Source organism: Ictalurus punctatus, chromosome 12 (assembly GCF_001660625.3).
Source record: "Ictalurus punctatus breed USDA103 chromosome 12, Coco_2.0, whole genome shotgun sequence".
In the NCBI taxonomy this organism is placed as follows: domain Eukaryota; kingdom Metazoa; phylum Chordata; class Actinopteri; order Siluriformes; family Ictaluridae; genus Ictalurus; species Ictalurus punctatus.
This window is the reverse complement of record NC_030427.2, coordinates 19,451,586-19,473,710: the sequence shown is the minus strand read 5'-3', so window position 1 is coordinate 19,473,710 and position 22,125 is coordinate 19,451,586. Positions and strand designations below refer to the sequence as shown.

Genomic DNA, 22,125 nt, shown 5'->3' with positions numbered 1-22,125 from the left:
CATCGCGAAACATATATAAATCTACTCAATTCTGTTTGTAATCGGATATTGGCTACAGAAATGTCCGTGATGCCCCTGGATCATCTTATCTTTGTCAAAACAGAGAAAAGTGCTTATACACTCTGTGCACATGACGTCAGGCAAAAGTTTTTAAATGTTTGAATGGATGACATTATAGACATTATTATAACATTTACCTCAGGTAAATTGCTGCTTGTCAGGTAATCTGCATGCCATGGGTGCCTGGATTAGTGATTTGTCCTCCCTTGATAGAGTAATGTTACTATATATAATGGATTTGGATGGATGTCAATACAGTTTACTATCCACTTACATGTAAAAACGTAATTATGTTGAAGAGGAGTTGAATAGTGAACATCCATGAAACTGGGTTGCAAGATATTGAACAAGACTTATGAGGCTGTGTTTGAAGTCAGGAAAATACTGTCTCATCACTGTGTCTGTGCTAAGAGAGGGTCTCTGTAGAGAGTAACACACATGCATTTTTTAAACCTTAATGGATTGAAAGTCCTTTTGCATCTGCAAATTTCACACCCCTTTTTAATAATCTAAGAACTCAGTAATCCAAGTTAGATTTAATCGTTTTATTTTTTACAATAGGAAATCAAGCATGACAAAAATGGTCAAAGTAAGCTAATATACATATGTTAGGCGTAGTGTGAAATAGCATTGCCAAGATCAAAGTATTTTTTTCCCCGTTATATCTTAATATATTGTAAAATTAATATATAGTATTGCTGTAAAGCTTTTTGGATGACCATAAAAATACTGCGGTTTCATCAGAAGTAAGATGACTGAATAATCAGCAGACAAAGAGCCAATAAATAATAATAAAATAATAAAAATAGATGCTTTATTGCATGCATGAAACAGTTTGGGTGTTCTATATTCTATATTAGACATAGTCTGCTTTTATACTGATGTGTACATGCAAGGGGACACACTCTAGACCATACAGATAATGCCCAAGGCTAAGATAAGCAAAAAACTAAAGCAAAGACAAAGGAACCCAAGGAACAGACATCTGTACATCATGAGTGAACAAAGACACTTACAGAAATCGCATTACATCAAGTTGATCTTAAATGAATAAATCACGGATCTATTAACACAATCATGAAAAAATAGAAAATAATCCCACAGTATCTTATAGTATCTAGTATCTACATATATAGAATATTGTAACAATGCAGTAGAATATTTGTGCAACATATTATCTCAAAATAAATTTTCAAGCAAGGTTGTACATTCTAGAACATCATTCTTGACTTGACTAATTTTTTTCTGAACATGGGCACAAGCATATTATAAATAACACATAATAGCATTCATTATTAGCTATCTTTACATTGTTCAAGCTGTTCATTGTCTGAAAGAATCATGAGGCTTATTTCAAAAAGGGTAATCATAGGAATGAGTCCCATGAGTCTGTTGATGACCCTGGAGCTGTAGAGGGGCAACTCTTCCCTTTTGCTGCTGTGATGCTTATGAAGAAGGCAGAAATTAATACATTTCACATGTTGGAAAAGCAAATTGAACAAAAAATGACAGATGGAAGCTGGATAATTCATACAGATGTATTTGAAATACAGTACTGTGCAAAAGTCTTATTTTTTTGTGCAAAATTTGTTATAGATTTTTATTTTATGACTTCTACATTATAGAATCAGTACAAAAAGCATTTTAGATTTCCAAACATTAGTTTTCCAGCACAAAATTAAATATTACAGAAAAATGTTTGTATGTCAGTATATTATATAAGAGACCACTTTTCAGACATGAAAAACCCCACAATGAAGGCTGCTGGGTTTTGCTGAAAAAATAAGAAGCAAGTGCGAATGTCAAAGTCTCGAGAAGAACTGTGGCTGGTTCTGCAAGATGCTCAGTAAAACCAGCTAACCAGCGTTTCTTATAAATCTACACAAATTATACCTGAGATTACTAATACAGTTTTTTTTTAAAACCAAATGTTCATCACACCATATATCGACTTTGTTTCATTTACTGCTGTTTACTGCTCTTTGTTGTATTTTTTAAAAGTAGAAACATTTAATTTCATTATTCTTGAAGGCGTCTTTGCTCTACAGCATTCCTTTGCATGTGCCTAAGACTATTGCACAGTACTGTAGTTCACTTAAATGTGTGATTAAACCTCATAAGAAGAAAGATAGAATTCTTATATATGCTAATATTATGACTTGTAATACTATTGTAGACATCAATATTCCTTTAGAATTACTGTAGTAAGTTGGGTCATCATTGGTTAGCAGAAGTGTTACAAAAGTCCCCTTTCATCAAGTTAAACAAGCTAAAACAATTGCTTGCAAATTGCCTAAATGCATGTTTTCTAACTATGGTTCATGGACACAAAAGCCATATGTAACTAAACACCAAGTCTTAATTCTCTCGTGCAGTATGATCATAAATAGCACAAAAAGAATGAAAAATCTTTCTTACCAAAGAGTTTTTCTGTGGTATTATGTCTCATTGCTTTATACACCATATATATATATATATATATATATATATATATATATATATATATATATATATATATATATATATATATATATATATATATGTAAATCATTTTCAAAGATATATATTTCAAGTATAGGAATTCAACTGTGTTTAAGTTTCATTATTATGTATTCAATGGCTTAAAAAAAATCTAATCTTTATGTCTCTTTGTTGTTTTCATATAAATCCAAAAACCAAAAATGTTTTAAATGAAGAACTGACAATATACGAGAGTCCATTAGCTATGCAGTCTCTGTGCATGGAAGTGATTCATTTCTTTTGTAATGTCTAAAAACAAAGAGACACAGTCTTGTCACTTTTTTTGATATTGATATTTGTATGCAAGATGCCTCCTGCTTTCCTGTTTTGAGTCTGCCTTCCTTATTCACTCCTTCTACCCACAGTGCTCAGGCATGAGATGTAGTTTCAGTGTAGCTTCAGGATGTATCTTCAATATCAGCAATTTAGGTTTATTGTGCTGTACATGATTCTGTAGTCTGTGTTCTTTCTCTCTCATATTTTTTTACTCTAATTTGAATAAAGCTCCTCTCACTCTTTCTCTTCAACTACAGTGTGGTGTTGGAAGGCATACACTCAATGAAGCATTGCTGCAAAGGTTTCTGCATTGATGTCCTCAAGCGACTGGCCAAAATTGTAGGTTTCACCTATGACCTCTACCTGGTGACAAATGGCAGGCATGGGAAGAACATAGACGGAGAGTGGAATGGGATGGTTGGGGAGGTGAGGCCTTTATATCTTAGTCTTTTTAATGTTTAATAATTAAGCTACTAGGTGTGTTCACAAAAGCAAGAAACCACAAAGGTCTCATCAAATTTACATCTGGGCAAACACTTTTCTCCAAAGCAACTTATAAATGAAGCAGATTCCTTTATAAATATTAAGCTACAGTATTTGTAACAAGGAAGCCAGACTAGTGGTGGGGATCCATATGCTAGAGGTTTATTACAACAGCTAGTATAACAAAAAAACGTGAACAGGTCAGTGCACACCAGAGTCAGACAAATATCCAGTATCCAACATTGAATATTCCAAGGATACGCCATAAGTCAAGGCAAGGTCATATGCAGTAAACTGTCAGAAAGATGACAGGTCAGTACTCACATGGCAAGTAGTACCACTTTACACTGATCCAATTAGGAACATTTAGGAAAAATCACCCAATTATTAAGAATGTCCATTTATGGTGAAACATGTTTGGGTTTTGACAGTATATGAATACAATGATAAATAAACCATTACACTGGGGAATAAGCTGGAACATTTCACATTTAACAAAATTTCACAAAAATTAAAATACTGTAAATTGAAAGATGCCTCTATACCCATAGAAACAAGCTTCCCTGGTGTCACAAATGTATGAAAATATATATTTTTTAATTATTTACAAAATGTATAATTTCTATATAAATTAATTTCTAATGATTGCATTTAAGATGTGACACTAAATATCACATTTTGAATCTAAATCTCCATGAGTTTAGATTACATGATCACAGTTTGACTGTGCTACTGTGCTAGCAGTAATAGATTTCTGACTTCGTTTGCATGAAATCCAGTAGATTTCATGAAATTCCAGCATGAATGCCAGAGCCCCATCAGCCTGTTGCTTTTGCCTGGTTTCCCACTGAAGCTAAGCAAGGTTGAGCCTGGTCAGTACCTGGATGGGAGAACTCCTGGGGAAAACTAAGGTTGCTTCTGGAAGTGGTATCAGGGAGGCCAGCAGGGGGTGCTCACCCTGTGGTCCGTGTGGGGCCGAATGCCCCAGTATAGTGACAGGGACACTATAATGTGAGACATTAAACCACGGTCCTGACTCTCTATGGTCATTAAAAATCCCAGGACACTTCTTATAAAGAGTAGGGGTATAAACCTGGTAAATTGGCCCTCATCTATCATGGCCCCCTAATAATCTCCATCCCTGAATTGGCTACATCACTCTCCTCTCCACCAATAGCTGGTGTTTGGTGGGCATTCAGGCGCACTATGGCTGCCGTCGCATCATCCAGGTGGATGCTACACACTGGTGGTGAATGAGGAGATTTCCCCCATGTAAACTGCTTTGAATGCCTAAAAAAGTGCTATATAAACCTAAGGAATTATTATTATTATTATTATTATTATTATTATTATTATTATTATTATTATTATTAATAATAATAATAATAATAATAATAATAATAACATTACACTCACTGTAGAAATCCTATGAATTTTGTGTGTGATCAGGTTGGAATGCGTCCTTTTATAGATCGTCAGCATTGTAACTCAGGTCAATTTTTCTCTAGCTAGCTTGATAAAAATTACATCTACCTAGTAAGCTATTATACTGTAACTTATGCCATCCACAGTAAAGCCTCTGAAGGGTCCCCTTTATTAGGTGTTAAAAGTAATAGCCATTCAGAATACACTTCAGTGTCCAAAGTTGGTGTAGTACTACATTATTTTACAAGTGCACTTCACACCTTATAGTGGTATGGGTAATGAATACAGACCTGTAATGGGGAGAACTCTGAGAACTTGGGTTGGAGTTCTTTTGTTGTGTTAGATTACCAGCTTCTAATAGAACTCAGAGTTATGGAACCAGAACTTTGTGAAGAACTCAATTCCAGCCAGATGGACTTAGCAGGTGGAAGGCTGAGACTTAGGTGTTTTCTGTAGTTAATAGTGTCATATGATGCATGTGGTTAAGGAAAGTGTTTTTGGCCATTTTTCTGCCAGGTTTCCACCATTTTATATGCTGGTGAAATAGCAAATACCAATAGAGTGAATGATACCTGACATTCTTATGGGTGGTATGGACACTTTAGTTGCAGGTATGGCTCCAATGAGTGCAGGTAAATGTGTCTGGTTGGCAATGATGAGCAGTCAATTGCACCTTCAAACATTTAGTCACATATATGGAACAAATTTGAACATCAGCCACCTGTCAGGGATTTCCCCCTTGCAGAAGTGCTCAGCACGCATAACAGCCATCAGCAGCATGGTGCGCACATCCGTGCTGTCATGTTTTGTTTACTTTGCCATGCGCTCCACCTACAGTATCTCATAAAAGTGAGTATACCCCTCACATACAATGTAAAGTAATGAGTGTACAGCTTGTGTAACAGTGTGAATTTACTGTCCCCTCAAAATAACTCAAGACATAGCCATTAATGTCTAAACCACTGGCAACAAAAGTGAGTACACCCCTAAGTGAAAATGTCAAAATTGGGCCCAATTAGCCATTTTTCCTCCCCGGTGTTATGTGACTTGTTAGTGTTACAAGGTCTCAGGTGTGAATGGGGAACAGGTGTGTTAAATTTGGTGTCATCGCTCTCACACTCCCTCATACTGGTCACTGGAATTTCAACATGGCACCTCATGGCAAAGAACTCTCAGAGGATCTGAAAAAAAGAATTGTTGCTCTACATAAAGATGGCCTATGCTATAAGAAGATTGCCAAGACCCTGACACTGAGCTGCAGCACAGTGGCCAAGACCATACAGCGGTTTAACAGGACAGGTTCCACTCAGAACAGGCCTTGCCATGGTCGACCAAAGAAGTCGAGTGCATGTGCTCTAGGTCATATCCAGAGGTTGTCTTTGGGAAATAGACGTATGAGTGCTGCCAGCATTGCTGCAGAGGTTGAAGGGGTGGGGGGTCAGCCTGTCAGTGCTCAGACCATATGCCACACACTGCATCAAATTGGTCTGCATGGCTGTCGTCCCAGAAGGAAGCCTCTTCTAAAGATGATGCACAAGAAAGCCCGCAAACAGTTTACTGAAGACAAGCAGACTAAGGACATGGATTACAGGAACCATGTCCTGTGGTCTGATGAGACCAAGATAAACTTATTTGGTTCAGATGGTATCAAGCGTGTGTGGCGGCAACCAGGTGAGGAGTACAAAGACGAGTGTGTCTTGCCTACAGTCAAGTATGGTGGTGGGAGTGTCATGGTCTGGGGCTGCATGAGTGCTGCCGGCACTGGGGAGCTACAGTTTATTGAGGGAACCATGAATGCCAACATGTACTGTGACATACTGAAGCAGCACATGATCAGAATGCAGTATTCCAGCATGATAATGACCCCAAACACACCTCCAAGCCGACCACTGCATTGCTAAAGAAGCTGAGGGTGAAGGTGATGGACTGGCCGAGCATGTTTTCAGACCTAAACCCTATTGAGCATCTGTGTGGCATCCTCACACAGAAGGTGGAGGAGCACAAGGTCTCTAACATCCACCAGCTCCATGATGTCGTCATGGAGGAGTGGAAGAGGACTCCAGTGGCAACCTGTGAAGCTCTGGTGAACTCCATGCCCAAGAGGGTTAAGGCAGTGCTGGAAAATAATGGTGGCCACACAAAATATTGACACTTTGGGCCCAATTTGGACATTTTCACTTAGGGGTGTACTCACCTTTGTTGCCAGAGGTTTAGACATTAATGGCTGTGTGTTGAGTTATTTTGAGGGGACAGCAAATTTACACTGTTATACAAGCTGTACACTCACTACTTTACATTGTAGAAAAGTGTCATTTCTTCAGTGTTGTAGCAAAGTGTCATTTCTTCACATGAAAGGTTATAATCAAATATTTACAATAATGTGAGGGGTGTACTCACTTTTGTGAGATACTGTATGTCCTGTAGTTATTGGTGGTCTCCCTTGTGTGCCCTTGTTGCTTGCACATATTTCTGTTTTTCACTTTGATGAGTTTGATTGTATATTTAAATACCCCTTGTGTCTTTGTCCTGTGCAAAGTAATGTTCAGTGTTTTCCCACCTGACGCCACTGGACCATTTTTGTTCCATGTTGTGATTTTCCAATTGTAGACCTTGTTCTCTACCCTAGTTTGTGTATTTTGGATTATCCCTGTTGTTGTTTGTAGATCGCCTGACCTCTGCCTGTTTCATCTTCCTACATGAAACCATCTATCCCAATAAATCCTTGGATCCATCTTGGTGCAGGATACATCCCATGCACCTTTACCAGTACAGTAGCTAGGCCTGGGCTGCAAGGTTATAAATAAAAACTAGAATGCAGGATGTACCACGTGATATGTACTATGATATTGCTAATTGCAACATACTTGTGTATTTTGGGTGGAAGTCAGACAGCCATAGGAGCAGTCAGGACAATTTTTTTTATTTTAATTATTTTAAGCCAAGACATACATACAGTCATCCAAATGATATGTGAGTAACAGTTCCTTTCAAAATTATTAGAATTACAGAGTTGTAGGAGATAGATATAATAAAAAAGATAGATGAATAAAAGTTTGTTTTTTAAAAAAAAATTAAGTTAATCAAAGTATAATGTGGGTGGTACTACTATATTAAATATGGTACCAGTCGAGAATCTTATGCTTTCTTTGATACTTTTTAAAAAATGAAGAATAAGTCAAAGTCTTCATATTTTACAGATGCTCCTTTGATGGTGACTGGTTTATTTGCTTTCAGTAATAATCTTACATTTCTAAACAGCATTTAATCTCCATTTATTGTTGTAACTTATTAAGTGTGGTGATGGTTGGATCATGGTTGGGTGATGGTGTTGACTTGATGTTATTGCTTACCAGGTGGTGTCCCAACGAGCAGACATGGCCATTGGCTCACTAACTATCAATGAAGAGAGGTCAGAAGTTGTTGAATTCTCAGTTCCCTTTGTGGAGACTGGCATCAGCGTTATGGTTTCTCGGAGCAATGGCACCGTCTCTCCATCTGCTTTCCTGGGTGAGTCATTGTGATCTTAGTTTCTGATATAGTACCTTCTAAACCGTAGAGCTCAATACAGAATTGTCTGAATTTGTGTGGAATGAAAAAGTAAGTAAACAGCCTAATCAAAAACATTTTATTTTCCACTTTTTTCCCTATTTATTTCATTATTCCCTATTTTGCTGCCTGTTTATTGTGCCTGTAGCTTAGAGACTGAGGTTGTATAATAGTGGCAAGAAGATTGTGAAATCAAATCCCACTCCTGCCACAAGAAACATGTTGGACACTAAGCTGCACAGCTTAAATTGTACTTTGTCTTCCTTGTAAGTTACTTTGAACAAAACTAGTTTATTATAAGTTTTTTTCCCCCTGAAATGTTTCTATGTTTCTATTTACATTAAAAGTGGAAAACGATCTGACATGATTTATCTTGGATTCATTTTTACAGTACATTACTAAAACCTGCCATTTTAATATATCTGTGTAGACTTATTTCTGAGGTGTGCACATTACCCACTCTGTTATCCCCCTCTTCATCTCCCAATGTTTGCAATATATCTTACAATAGAAATTGTTCTGTACATCAAAGACCTACTGTTTGCACTTACATTTTGCCATTTTGTATGGAATTTATTTGATTTTATTCAGATTTGCTATAAAACAAGATCTTTTTTAAACTAGCCCAATCTGACAACCCTTTTTATTAACTGTTGTGTCTGCTCCTCCTCCTCCACTGTGTGCATGCGGCAAGGCAAATCTTTGCAGTATGGAACTCTTAGTGCCTGATGCAGTTCCTATTTTTGACCACTAGGTGTAATAATAACTCTATGGAAGCCAAGTGGGGCAGTGCATGCTCTGCCCCGAGATTGGGTAACATCTAGAAACATGAACAATAATGGAAAATTGGTTTAAATCTCTCAGATAACAAAAAAAAAATTTAAATCGTTGGTCACTCAAAAGAGGTAATTAGTATTTCAACTATGAAATGAATTTAAAACATGTAGAGCTGTGAATATAGACTTTAATATTGGTTGAATGGTTGATATAAATAGTAGCGCTCTGACCCACTTGCCCCTATTGATGAGCTGCCACTGAATGACATCCAGATATGCAGCATGAAGGTGAAGGATTTTATCCATGAGTCATTGAAATATGGCTGGGAACAAACCAAAAGAGAGGGTGACAAATTAGTGTAAACCAAATGGAGTGACAAACCTGACACTAAAGTCAAAATACCTTAGTCAAATCCAGTGTCAAATAAAAACGAGCAATGCCTAACTGATTGAGCAGTTCGTCAGTGTGTGGCATTGAATAAACATCAAATTTAGGCACAGTGTTGAAGTTCACACAGAACCTTATATCCATATCCTTGGAGCTCATCACAAACCACCTTTTTTATGTTCAGGCAATCAGTATGGGCAGGTGCTCACAACCACTTGTGGGGGACCCTCTGTGTCATGCTCTTTAAGATACCAGCCAAAGGGGGAAAAACAAAGGAAAACGTCTGGGTTACGCATGTAGCCCTGTTCCCTGAGAAGGGAATGAGAAATTGCGTTTAGCATAACACTATGGGAGTGCCTCTCACATGTGACCGGCTTCTGAAGCTTGTGTAAAATCATGCCTATTTATAGGCCTGCCATGACATGTGGCAATTAAGTGCGTCGCGTGATATAAATATGGCACCTGTGAACCGCGCCATCAGCCTCTATTATCTGAAGCGAAGATTCAATTCACAGGCCTGCCCTGGTATGACAAAGCTACACAATGTCTCATTCCCTTCTCAGGGAACAGGGTTAAATGCGTAACCCAGACGTTCCCTTTCAAAGGGAACTTCAACGTTGCGTTTAGCATAACACTATGGGAACAAGAATCCATCATACCATACAGCCTGTTCAAAAACATCCAAGCCCGAGGGTCATGACCCTCGAGCCCGGGGTGGAATGAATATCCAGGCTGTAATAACGAATGAATGTGTGTGGCGTAGACCACCCTGCAGCAGCACACACATCCTGTAAGGATACCCCATTGGACAAAGCTTTTGCAGAGGCGACTGCCCTAATGAAATGAGCCCTTATGCCCAGAGGCTTAGCGAGACCGTGCGCCTCATAAGCAATAGAGATTATTTCCACTATCCAATTAGAGATGCACTTCTTTGACACAGCATCACCTCTACTGTCACCACCAAAGCAGACCAGCAGCTGCTCCAACTTACGCCACTGGCCGGAGCGGTGGACGTAAGTACAGAGAGCCCTTACTGGACACAGCAGGTGCATTCGCTCTAGTTCCGGTGTGGGGAATGGAGGAGGGCAGAAAGCCTGCAACTTCACAGGGTGGGCAGCTGATGTAGGCACCTTAGGAATATAATCCGGCATAGGATACAGGAAGACCTTGGCAAATCCAGAGGCAAAGTCAAGGCAGGAAGGGGCAACAGAGAGAGCTTGTAGATTTCCTACTCGCTTGAGAGATGTCACGGCCAGCAGAAGAGCTACCTTTAGAGTCAGAAGCTTCTCAGAGGCTGACTCTAAGGGCTCAAATAGGGCCCCTGACAGACCTTCCAGGACCACAGAAAGGTCGCAGGAAGGTATGTGCAGCCTGCAGATAGGCCTCAGCCACCTGACACCACGCATGAACCTCGAAGTTAGAGGATGTTGCCCCACAGAGGCTCCATCAACAGGGGCATGGCTGGCCGAAACAGTGGCCACGTAAACCCTGATTGTCGATTGAGCCCACCCCACTGAGAAACGTTCTTGTAAGAACTCCAGGACTGTAGCTATTGTGCAGTTCACTGGGTCTACAGTGGATCCCTGTGGATGGGAATCTCCCAAGGAGTGTAATCTAGCAGGGATATTATCTCTGAGAACCATATTCGAGTTGGCCAATAAGGTGCTACTAGCAGCAGACATAGACTGTCTTGGTGAACTCTCGCTGGAACTTATGGGAGCAGAGCAATGGGGGGGAAAACGTACAGATGTGACCTCAGCCACATGTGCACCATTGCGTCCAGCCCTAATTGTGCGAACCACAGCGTGTGTTGTCTCTTCGGAGGCAAACACATGCAGTCCCGCTTGGCCAAACCTCGCCATATGGACTCCACCACTTGTGGATGGAGCTACCAATTCCTGGGTCTCAGCCTATGCCTCAAGGAGATGTCTGCCCCCATATTCCCAGAATGTACATTGCACTTACTGACAAACTTTCCTTCTGCCCAGAAAAGAATTAGTTGCGCCTGCCTGAACAGGGGGCACAGACATAATCCTCCCTGGTGGTCAATATATAAGTCCACCGGTGTGTTGTCTGTAAACACATGGTGACCTCTCAATTGAGGAAGAAAGAATTTCAGTGCTAGAAATATGGCCCACATTACTAGGCAATTTATATGCCGCTCCAGATGAGGGCTGCACCAGAGACCGTGAGCTGGACAGCTGTCTAAGACTGCGCTCCAGCCCGTGAGGGAGGTGTCTGTCATTACCGTCTTGCGCTAAGGAGACACCCCTAGAGTGTGACCCAAGGCTAGAACCCGGCGACACTCAAATTCTCAGAGCACGTAGGCATCGCTGCGTGACACTGGTCACTCTCAGAGGTTTCATCCTTGGATGAAACCCCCAATTTCTCAGCCACCACTGAATGATCTCCTGTGCAATAGGCCCATAAGCGCCAATAGTCTCCCAAGATCCAGCTTTATCTTGCTCAGTGTTGATAGGATTGACCCTATGCATGTTGGGGATAGAAACACCCTCATCATAGTAGAATCCTTATAACTCCTAGAAAAGTTGTCCACTGCACTGGGGAAAGCATATTTTTCTGAGGTTCAGCCTGAGCCCCAAGCTCTTCATGTGGGCGAGAACAACATCTCGATGTTGAACCGCCAGTTCCCTGGATCATGCTAGAATTAACCAGTTGTCCAGGTAGTTTAGTACATGGATGCCCTGGAGTCACAATGGAGCCAGAGTGACATCCATGCACTTTGTGAAGGTGCGAGGGGATAAAGTTAGTGATATTTTTATGTGGAAATATGCACCTTTTAGATCTATCATCACAAACCAGTCCTCAAACTGAACTGTGGAATGATAAGTTTTGGCATCAGCATCTTGAACCTGTATGTCCGAAGAGTACAGTTCAGATGACACAGATCTAAATTGGCCACATACAACTATTTATACAACACTTGTGGATGCCCGGGTGAACTCGACAACAGGGAAGGAACTGGTTGAATGCCGTCCTATATCGAGCTCACTCAGCAAGTCTGCTTGGTAGGTATGGCACACTGTCATTGTCTGCAGTGACCCACAAGCAAGACTACTACTGCATAGGCCTTGCCCACTAATGCCACTGTGGCCTTACACGGTGGCTTGGATGGCAAAGCCGGCCCCCCTAATTACCTGCCGTCGATGGAGAGAGGTAGCTCGCGAGCACCTCCTCCACCTTCAGCATAGCTAAATAGCCATGCCGTTCATTCCCCACAATGGCCGAATAATCCAACATTGTAGGGTTATAAATACGGCTTATGCATGGTTTTCCCACAGAAGCCTGATATTTTGTCATGCACTTCTGGAAGAAAGGGGAGTTTCTGCAGTGTGAGGGATTTACTTTCACTGGGGAGAAAAAGGCTCATCCAGCCTTAGTTATCACTTCAGGCAGCTCTTTACATGCTGTTTTTTCTTTGGCTTTCCATAGCGGAAGGAGGAGTTGCAAAGCGAGCTCCAAAATCCAGCGGAGAGCCGAACCCGGAAGACAGAGCAAGAGATAGAGCAGCGCTCATCTCCGGCTCCTCTTCTGGATCCATAAGATGGCTAGCTGCCTCGGCAGCGGCCGGCCCAGATCTGCAAGGCTCTGAAACCCAACTCGCTTCGGCTTCTGAGAAGAGCGCGAGTCGCAAGCGGAGCTGCTTAATGTAGGCATTACCATGCGCAGCCTCTTGAGGTTGCCATTGCATGCTACACCCCTGGACACTTCACCCAGAAAGTGTGCACTATTCCTGTGTTGAAACAGGAGCAAGCCGTAACACACTTCCTGAATTCTCTCACTCATATTTTTCTCTCTCACTTATTCCCCTTTTTTTCTTCTCTTTTTTCTAAAGGGATAGAAAAGTTCTGAGATTTTGAGAAAAGATAGTGAGGAAATGAAGTGTCTTTTTGTTTCTTTACACAAACAACTGACATGCAGTCTTTCGCTGAAGATAATAAAGGCTGGTGGCACGGTTCACAAGTGCCATATTTATATCACGCGACTCGCTTAATTGCCACATCACGGCATGCCTATGCCACATCACAGCATGATCATGGCAGGCCTATAAATAGCCATGATTTTACACAAGCTTCAGATGCTGGTCGCGTGCGAGAGGCGCTTCCATAGTGTTATGCTAAACGCAATGTCGAAGTTCCCTTTGAAAGGGAACTCCCTTTGCAAATCTGATCTTTGGGACAGGGAGAGGTGGTTTCCACAGATGAGTGGGATGGTTTGAGCATCACTTTTGATTCACCTCTAGTCCCAGTTCCTTTCTCTTGGAAAACACCATCATCAAAGCCACAGGGAAAGCCTATCTTCATAATTTTTGGAGATTTATGAGGGCTATCTGCAATGCATTGCCTCTATCTGTTCACCTTACCTCATAGTCAATGCTCCCGACTCAAAGAAGACTTGCCACTAAATTGGAGCTCAATGTGGGTAGCAAACAGGCGGCTTTCTCTCGGTGAAAACTCATGCGGCCAAGTTTCCCTGTTATACAGCCAGGATGGACATTCCTGAGCCTGTAGAGAAGCATTTCATTATATCACTTGAGGATGTTAAAAGCTGGTGTGATTTGACATAATTCCTAATAATTCATAAAGTTTGTGAAGTATGCATAAGATGAAAGTGTACTTACCGGGGAGATCACTCAGAAGAGCTCCTTCACAACACAATTGTGCAGATTCTTCTGATGAGGCACTGGTCCTAGGTATAATCCACTGTATACTCCATTTAAACTAACATGTGCTTGTGCACTCAATTCTAATGACCCGACAAGCCTCATTCCAGTTCTTTCAAAGGGGACCTCTACTAATTGAAGAAGGCACACTTTTGGGGTGGCTAGCGCATTCACCACCTGACAGTCACGGGATATCACACACCACCTGCATACATCTCTATGAATGCCTGGTCAATAGAAATAGACCATGAGGCAGTTATCTTTGTTTTCTTAGGTAAATGGCCCACCGTGGGATTGTGATGTGCCGCAAAGAAAATCAATTTCCTACGACACTTCAGGCCCAACTACTGGGTTGTCTCCTCCTTTTAGTTTGAGTGCCCTGTATCACTTGATAGAGCCTATCCTTGACAATAAAAAAAATATGGGTAGGACAATGTGGCATTTGGCTGGTCTTGCTAACTATCATCAATAACGTTCAAGTGGTTGAAGGCATGGCTCAGATTTTCATCTCCCTACTCCACATCACACTACCACCCACCAGTATACTGCTCAAGAACCCCTGAAATTTAAGAAATTAGTTCCCAAAATAAGATGATGGGTGAGCTGAGGACTAACCACCACCTATATTTTATGCTTTTGTCCCCAGAATTGAATAATGACAAGCACCAGCAGTTATTTATGAATATCCCCATGCACACACATTCCCTTCACCCAATGTCACGTCCCTCAGTCAGCAACCACCTGTGACAGGCATCCTGAAGATGCTAGGTAAACACAAATGGCTGGCTGTCCTTGATGAGGTGAGGGTTCTGAATCACTGACACTATTGTTCCAGTGTTTGGCCGACCTGCTTTTTCAGATCTTTTCAGCTGGCAGAAGATTTACCAATGCTAAGAGACAACATCTACTTGCAAAATGTCAGAATATTGATCCTGACAGAGCAATTATCTCACCAACTGATCAGGATTCATAGAAAAACCGTAGGTTGTTTGGGATTAAATATTCTTACAGGGAGAGGAAAAGTAAATCACTGCCATCAGAAGTTGATGAAGACCAGAGAAACTGTGCTTAGCTGTGCAGTTGGCGTGAGCAGAGTCAGTCAGATATATGATTTTCTTCTTCTTTTTTTTTTTTTACCACAATGGTCTAAATACCTGCTAATATCCATATCAGAAAAACAATTTTCTGAACATGTGTACAAATCTGTAGATAAAAAGGGAATGGCAGTTTCCTTGCATGGCATCCCTCCATAGAATTCAGCTTGCAGTAACTTACTGAAGCCTGAGATTTTAAGTATTCTCTATGTAGTCTTTTTGTGTTTGAGGAAGGAAAAATATCTAATGTGATAGCAGCAGAATAGCTCAGGCAATATTTGTATACGTTTACCTACTCTCTTGAGACTTGAACTAGAAATGTTGCTTTTTTTTTCCAGAAACCATCTAAATGTTGCTTTCAAAGCAGTACTAGTTAGGAGTGTAAACCTCAGGTTTCCACATGATGCAGAATGATTTCAGTTCATAAGGTAACGATACAATTTTTGATGATACCACTGAATCTAAGATAATATGATGCATCTTGATTTAGCAAACAAAATATCAATCTTCTAGCAGACTCAGTAATCCATTAAAGAATGTTCCAAAATGCTATACACGTTTATGGACTTCATAGCTCCATTTTATACATTTTATACAAGTAATGCATGTACAAGTCTAAACACCCCAGTTGTCACAGCTCTGATGATTCATGAATGGCTCAGGATAATTTGTAGTGTTACCCCATCGTTTGCTTTAACAATTACAAGGAAATCCACTTGTATGACAAATCCACACTTTAGCTGTCCACATTCACAGATATCTGCCTGATGGTTGCGATTGCTCAACTGGCTAGTATTTCAATAGGAACAGTGTCTAAAATATAATCTGCATTTAGATCGACAGTATGGATCAGATTCCAATAAATTGGGTTGGAAATGGTGGTTGAAAGTACTCAATCATTTGTATATTCTATACATTTGTGTGCCTCCAACTGTGTGTCAAAAGTTTGGGAAAGGCCTACATATGGGGGTCATGTTCAGATGTCCACATAAGTTTGGCCATATAGTGTATAACTACCACTTCAAGGTGACTGTAATGGGAATTCACTATACAGTGATGGAGACCACTGTTTCTAAATATTAATGTCATGATGTGCTTGTAGGAGAAAAGGTTTTACAAGTCATTATCTGTACATATATCTAAACTAATGACCTAATGATTATACAGACAGATAACAAAGGTAAAACCTAAATTAATGAGGGCAGATGCCTCAGGCAGGTGTACAACATGATGAAATTAATCAGTTAACATGATACCATGCTCTGTGCCATGTATAAAAATGCTGAGCGGGCCAAGTTGACCTTTAATTTTTACTTTGAAACTTTGAAAGGAGGTTCATTATTGGGGCATGGATGGCAGAAGATTCAGTCACAAAGATTGCTCAACTGGCCAGTATTTCAATAGGAACAGTGACTAAAATCTAATCTGCATTTAGTTCTACAGTATGGATGAGATCTCAGTAAATCAGGTTGGAAATTGTGGTTGAAAGTACTCAATCATTTGTCATGCTTGTGCATTGGTGTGCTATCTAAGGAAAAACAGAAGAGCACTTTTCTCAGGTGACAACTCACATTTGAGAAATCTTTGGTGCAAATACCATAGTCGGTGGTCTATACAGTTGTGGAAAAAGTAATGTGAGATTAATCATTCTTTGCTATATTCTTGAAGTGGGCAAAGCATTGTGTACCGTACATCAAGACCGCTATACAGGCATAACCCCTACAGTGAGCTAGGTTAATTGGCTAGATTATGCTGTGGGGGCATTTTGCTGTCATGATCTGCCTGCCTAAGAGGGAAGAATAACTGTAAATCAATACAAACTTATTCTGACTTATATCCTTTACCCTATGATGAAACATTTCTATCCAGATGGGACTGGTCTCTTCTAGGATATCAATGCCCCATCCACAGGGCATGAGGGCTCACTGAACGGTTTGTTGATTTGAAAAATGGTGTAAATCATATGCTTTGACCTTCACAGTGACTAGATCTCAACCCAGTTAAACACCTACTGTATGGGAGATTTTGGACTGACATGTTAGACAGTGCTTTCTACCACAACCATTAAAACTCCTGCAATATATTTTGGAAGAATGAAGTTCCAGTGCAGTTCCATAGAATCTCTGCCAAGGTGCTGCGAAGCATTCTGGCAGCTCATGGTGGACAAAATACTTATTAGGACTTTTTTGTTGTTGTTTTTCATTTTTCACTTGTCTGTATTCACCTATTGCGACTAAGTTTTGATTTCTGTGTACACAATGTCTAGCTATGGCTGTTGAACGATGACTTACATTTGGTGCAAAATCTATAAGTCCAGGCTTCGTCTGATGTTGTTTTAGAATGTGGAACTTCATCCTTTGTGATCTTTGTGGATCCCCACCCTTATTAATTTATTAATTATCTCCCCACCTGTATACTTTCCAATCTGTTTCCCATCAGAGCCTTACAGTCCTGCAGTATGGGTGATGATGTTCGTCATGTGCCTGTCTGTGGTGGCTGTAACCGTTTTTATCTTTGAGTTTTTCAGCCCTGTTGGATACAACCGAAGTCTACAAAGTGGAAAGAGTAAGTAAAATGATTAAAAAGCTTTTTTGCCTTAGGCACATCTAGAGATGAAATCAGCAGTGCATAACTTTGCTTATTACTAGACTAAAATATGCAGTAATTTTTTATAATAATCTGAATCAGCAGAGCATGTCTGATTCTGGGCTCAAACTATCTGTACAGCCTTTTCCCTGTACTACTGCCAGCCGTAAGTTTGTCATTTCTCTAATGTTTGTCATTTCTCTCTCAGGGGCAGGCGGATCTAAGTTCACAATTGGAAAATCTGTGTGGCTGCTGTGGGCTCTGGTCTTTAATAACTCAGTTCCTGTAGAAAACCCTAGAGGAACCACAAGTAAGATCATGGTACTGGTTTGGGCTTTCTTCGCTGTTATCTTTTTGGCAAGCTACACTGCTAACCTGGCTGCCTTCATGATCCAAGAGGAGTACATAGACACAGTGTCTGGCCTCAGTGACAAGAAGGTAATTGAACCATACAATGTAGTGTTTTCATTTTATAATTTGTTAACAAATGAATACAGAATTTTATTATGTATAATTTTGATTATATATATTTTGGATGTACACTAAGACATATGCAACATAATAATGACATGAATGTTATACTGGAAGACTATTTAGCATGGTTGTCATGTCGTCACAGGCCACTGCCTCCATTTCCCAGAATACACCACAAACTACAAACATGGCCAATGATGACTACACTTGCTCCCTCACACACACATGAACACGTTCACCTTCCCTGGAGTTCTAATTAGTGACACCTGCTCTCAATCACACGCATACCCACACATTCCTTTTAAGAGACTCTGACACACACACAACAGATTGTGAAGTAGATGCTCAGTTGCCTTGTCTCTGTCATTATCCAAGCCTTATATTGTGTTTGTTTATTCTGGTTCTGACTTTCTTTATATCCTTGACTTTGTATATCTGCCGTGCCTGTTTTGGACTATTTGCCTGATCAACTGACCTCTTTCTGTTTTTGTTTACTGATTTCTGCCTGCTCCTTTGGATTGTTGTATTCTATTAAACCACGATACCTGCAATTGCTTCCACCTGTGCCTCCATTACGTGACAGATTACTTCGCCTCAACATGTAAGCAGCAGGTGCGTCGGACTGGCGACAAGCTGTCATGGGAGAACACCACCAACAGCTCGTTCACCTGACCGAACAGGTCACTCACCTCTCCCAAAGCACGCCAATGGCCATGTAGACCTACACCATACTTCCACAGATTCCAGCACCAGAGAAATATGCAGGTGATTTGGCACAATGCAAGGGATTTCTCCTGCAATGCTCATTATACTTTGCCAGCTACACAGGCATGCCGAGGCATGCAAGATAACCCACTTCATGGAACTGTGGGCTGGCAAGGCTCTCACCTGGGCGACGGCGGTGTAGGAGCGAGCCTGCAAGCCCATTGCTTCATATGAACAATTTATGGGGCTGATGACTCACCCAAGGAGAGGAAATTGGAGAGGAGCTTTTGACCTTAACTCAGGGTCCACACCGCATAGCAGAAAAGTCTTCGAGTTTCAGACCATCACTGCAAGAAGTGAACAGAATGAACCCGTACTGAAAGATGTGTTTTGTAACAGACTAAACCTGGAAATGTTGACTGAGCTGGCATGGTGTGATGACAAACTCGCTCATCAACCTGTCTATTCATCTTGATTGCCTGCTTCATAGCAGTCATACAGCCTGGAGCAAGGGAGCTCTCACTGCACTGTGTACCACCTCAGAACCCCTGCAGCTAGGGCATGAGCTCCAATTGGGGGAGGGATTATTTCACACTTCACAGAGCCTCTCTCCCTTCAGATGAGCGCATTCCATAAGAAAGAGATCACCCTCTACATCATAGTCTCTGCTCGACATCATCCTAGGACTTCCCTGGCTGGACCAACATAATCCTACTATCTCCTGGACAGACACATCTCATGCTGGTCTCCATATTGTCAGCCACAGTGTTTCCAAGGTGCCATCATCCTTCTAGCTATGACCACCGTCAAAAGTCCAGCACAACTAACTCCAGTCCACATTCCACTTGAATACAAGGAGAAAGCCAGTGGACTACCACCACACCGCCCCTATGACTGTGCCATCGACCTGCTTCCTGGAACCAGTCCACCACAGGGAAGAATGTATCTGCTGTCACTGGCTGAACAAAAAGCTATGGAGGAGTACATTCCGGAGGCACTCCAACAAGGATACATCAGACCTTCCATGTCTCCTGTGTAATCTGGGTTCTTCTTTGTGGAGAAGAATGCAGGCGGACTCAGGCCATGCATAGATTACTGGGGCCTTAACCAATGTTCAGTCAAGTACCGTTACTCCTTGCCACTGGTTCCCATAGCCCTGGAACAGCTCAGATCAGCAAAAGTGTTCACAAAGCTGGATCACTGCAGTGCATATAACCTGCTCTGTATCCGAGAGGGAGATGAGTGGAAGACAGCCTTCAGTACCACCTCTGGCCACTATAAGTACTTAGTCATGCTGTATGGGCTTGCTAGTGTCCCCTCAATATTCCAGTGCCTCATCAATGTCATCCTGAGGGACCTGTTGGGGAAAAGTGTGATCACATACATTGATGACATCTTGGTATACTCCAATTCCCTTGAAGAACACATCCTCCATGTTCGCCAGATGCTACAAAGACTTCTCCAGCACAAGCTCTACGTCAAAGCAGAAAAGTGTGAATTCCACCAACTCACCATATCGTTTCTGGGTTATATCATCAGCCATGAGGGAGTCACCATGGACCAAGACAAGGTGAAGGTGGTGGTGGATTGGCCTACTCCTCTCACAGTCAATGAGTTGCAACAATTTCTGGGCTCTGCTAACTTTTACAGGTGTTTCATAAGAGGATTTAGCTACATAGCACATCCATTGACAGCCCTGCTTAGGGGCAAACCAAGGCATCTGCCATGGAATCCAGCCGCCGAAGCAGTGTTCGAACAACTCAAACAGGTGTTCACCACAGCTCCCCTTCTTAAGCACCCAGATCCCACAAGCCCTTCATTGTGAAAGTAGATGCAACAGAGACTGGAGTAGGGGCTATTCTGTCTCCGAGGTTTGGGGATAAACCCAAACTTCACCCAGTAGCCTCCTTTTCCAAGAAGCTGTCATCAGCAAAACAGAACTATGATGTGGGAAACAGAGAACTCGTGGTGGTCAAATTAGCCCTTGAGGAGTGCTGACACTGGCTGGAGGGAGCTGCACACCCATTCATCATCTTCACAGACCATAAGAACTTTGAATATCTCTGCACTGCCTAGTGCCTGACACCGTGTCAAGCTCGATGGTCTCTGTTCTTCTCTCATTTCCAGTTCACACTCTCCTATCGACCAGGGTCTGAGGATAATAAGGCTGAGGCACTTTTCCACTTACACGACCCAGAAGCACCAGATAACCTAAATGAGTTCATTATACCACCTACATGTATCCTCAGCTCCATTGAGTGGGAGTTAGATCGAACTATGGCAAGACTACTAAGATTACAGATCCCAGCTGCCTGTCCTCCTAGGAAACAGTTTTTCCCTGAGCAGCACTGGCTGGAACTCCTCTGATGGGCCCACACGGTGAGGCAACAGGCCACCCAGGCACACAACGCACCTACCATCTGATATGTGAGAAGTACTGGTGGCCCAACATGCTTAGGGATATGTCTAAGGTGGTATCGTTATGTTCCACGTGTGCCCAGCCTAAGGTCCCTCGAACATTGCCAGTGGGCAAACTCAATCCTCGGCCCATTCCTGGATGTCCCTGGTCACACATCTCCATGGACTTCATCATCAACCTGCCAGAGTCACAGGGGAACACAACCATCTACGTCTCATCCCACTGTCATCCATCCCGTCAGCCTTCACCACAGAAGAACTACTGTTCGATCAGATGTTCCGATACTTTGGGATCCCCGAGGAGATTGTCGGTGATCGGGGACCACAATTCATGTCATTATCCAAGCGTTATAGTGTTTGTTTATTCTGGTTCTGACTTTGTTTATATACTCGGCTCTGTATATCTGCCTTGCTTGTTTTGGACTGATTGCTTGATCGATTGACCTCTGCCGTGTACTGATTTCTCCCTCCTCCTTTGGATTGTTGTATTCTATTAAACCACCATATCTGCACTTGCAACCGTCTGTGCCTCCATTACATGACAATGGTATTATGCATTGTGAGATACAGCCCACATCTGACTCTAATGAGGATCTAATTAAATGCTACCATTTCTGTACAGAACCATTATGAGATAAAAAAAAATTACTTAGATCCAGGTAAAAGAGCAAAACCTCTTGGTTGCTCTGC

The 22,125-nt window shown here is 41.5% G+C and overlaps 1 protein-coding gene across 1 annotated transcript in view; it reads left to right on the top strand.

The window, feature by feature from the left end:
• The window catches only part of grin2da (glutamate receptor, ionotropic, N-methyl D-aspartate 2D, a), a 123,002-nt gene that overhangs the window by 85,419 nt on the left and 15,458 nt on the right, over positions 1-22,125 (top strand). The window contains exons 7-10 of the mRNA XM_017480785.3: positions 3,114-3,282; positions 8,118-8,271; positions 17,692-17,817; positions 18,047-18,276. Of these exons, the coding sequence (XP_017336274.1) occupies positions 3,114-3,282; positions 8,118-8,271; positions 17,692-17,817; positions 18,047-18,276 (679 nt within the window). The remainder of the gene's footprint in view (positions 1-3,113; positions 3,283-8,117; positions 8,272-17,691; positions 17,818-18,046; positions 18,277-22,125) is intronic.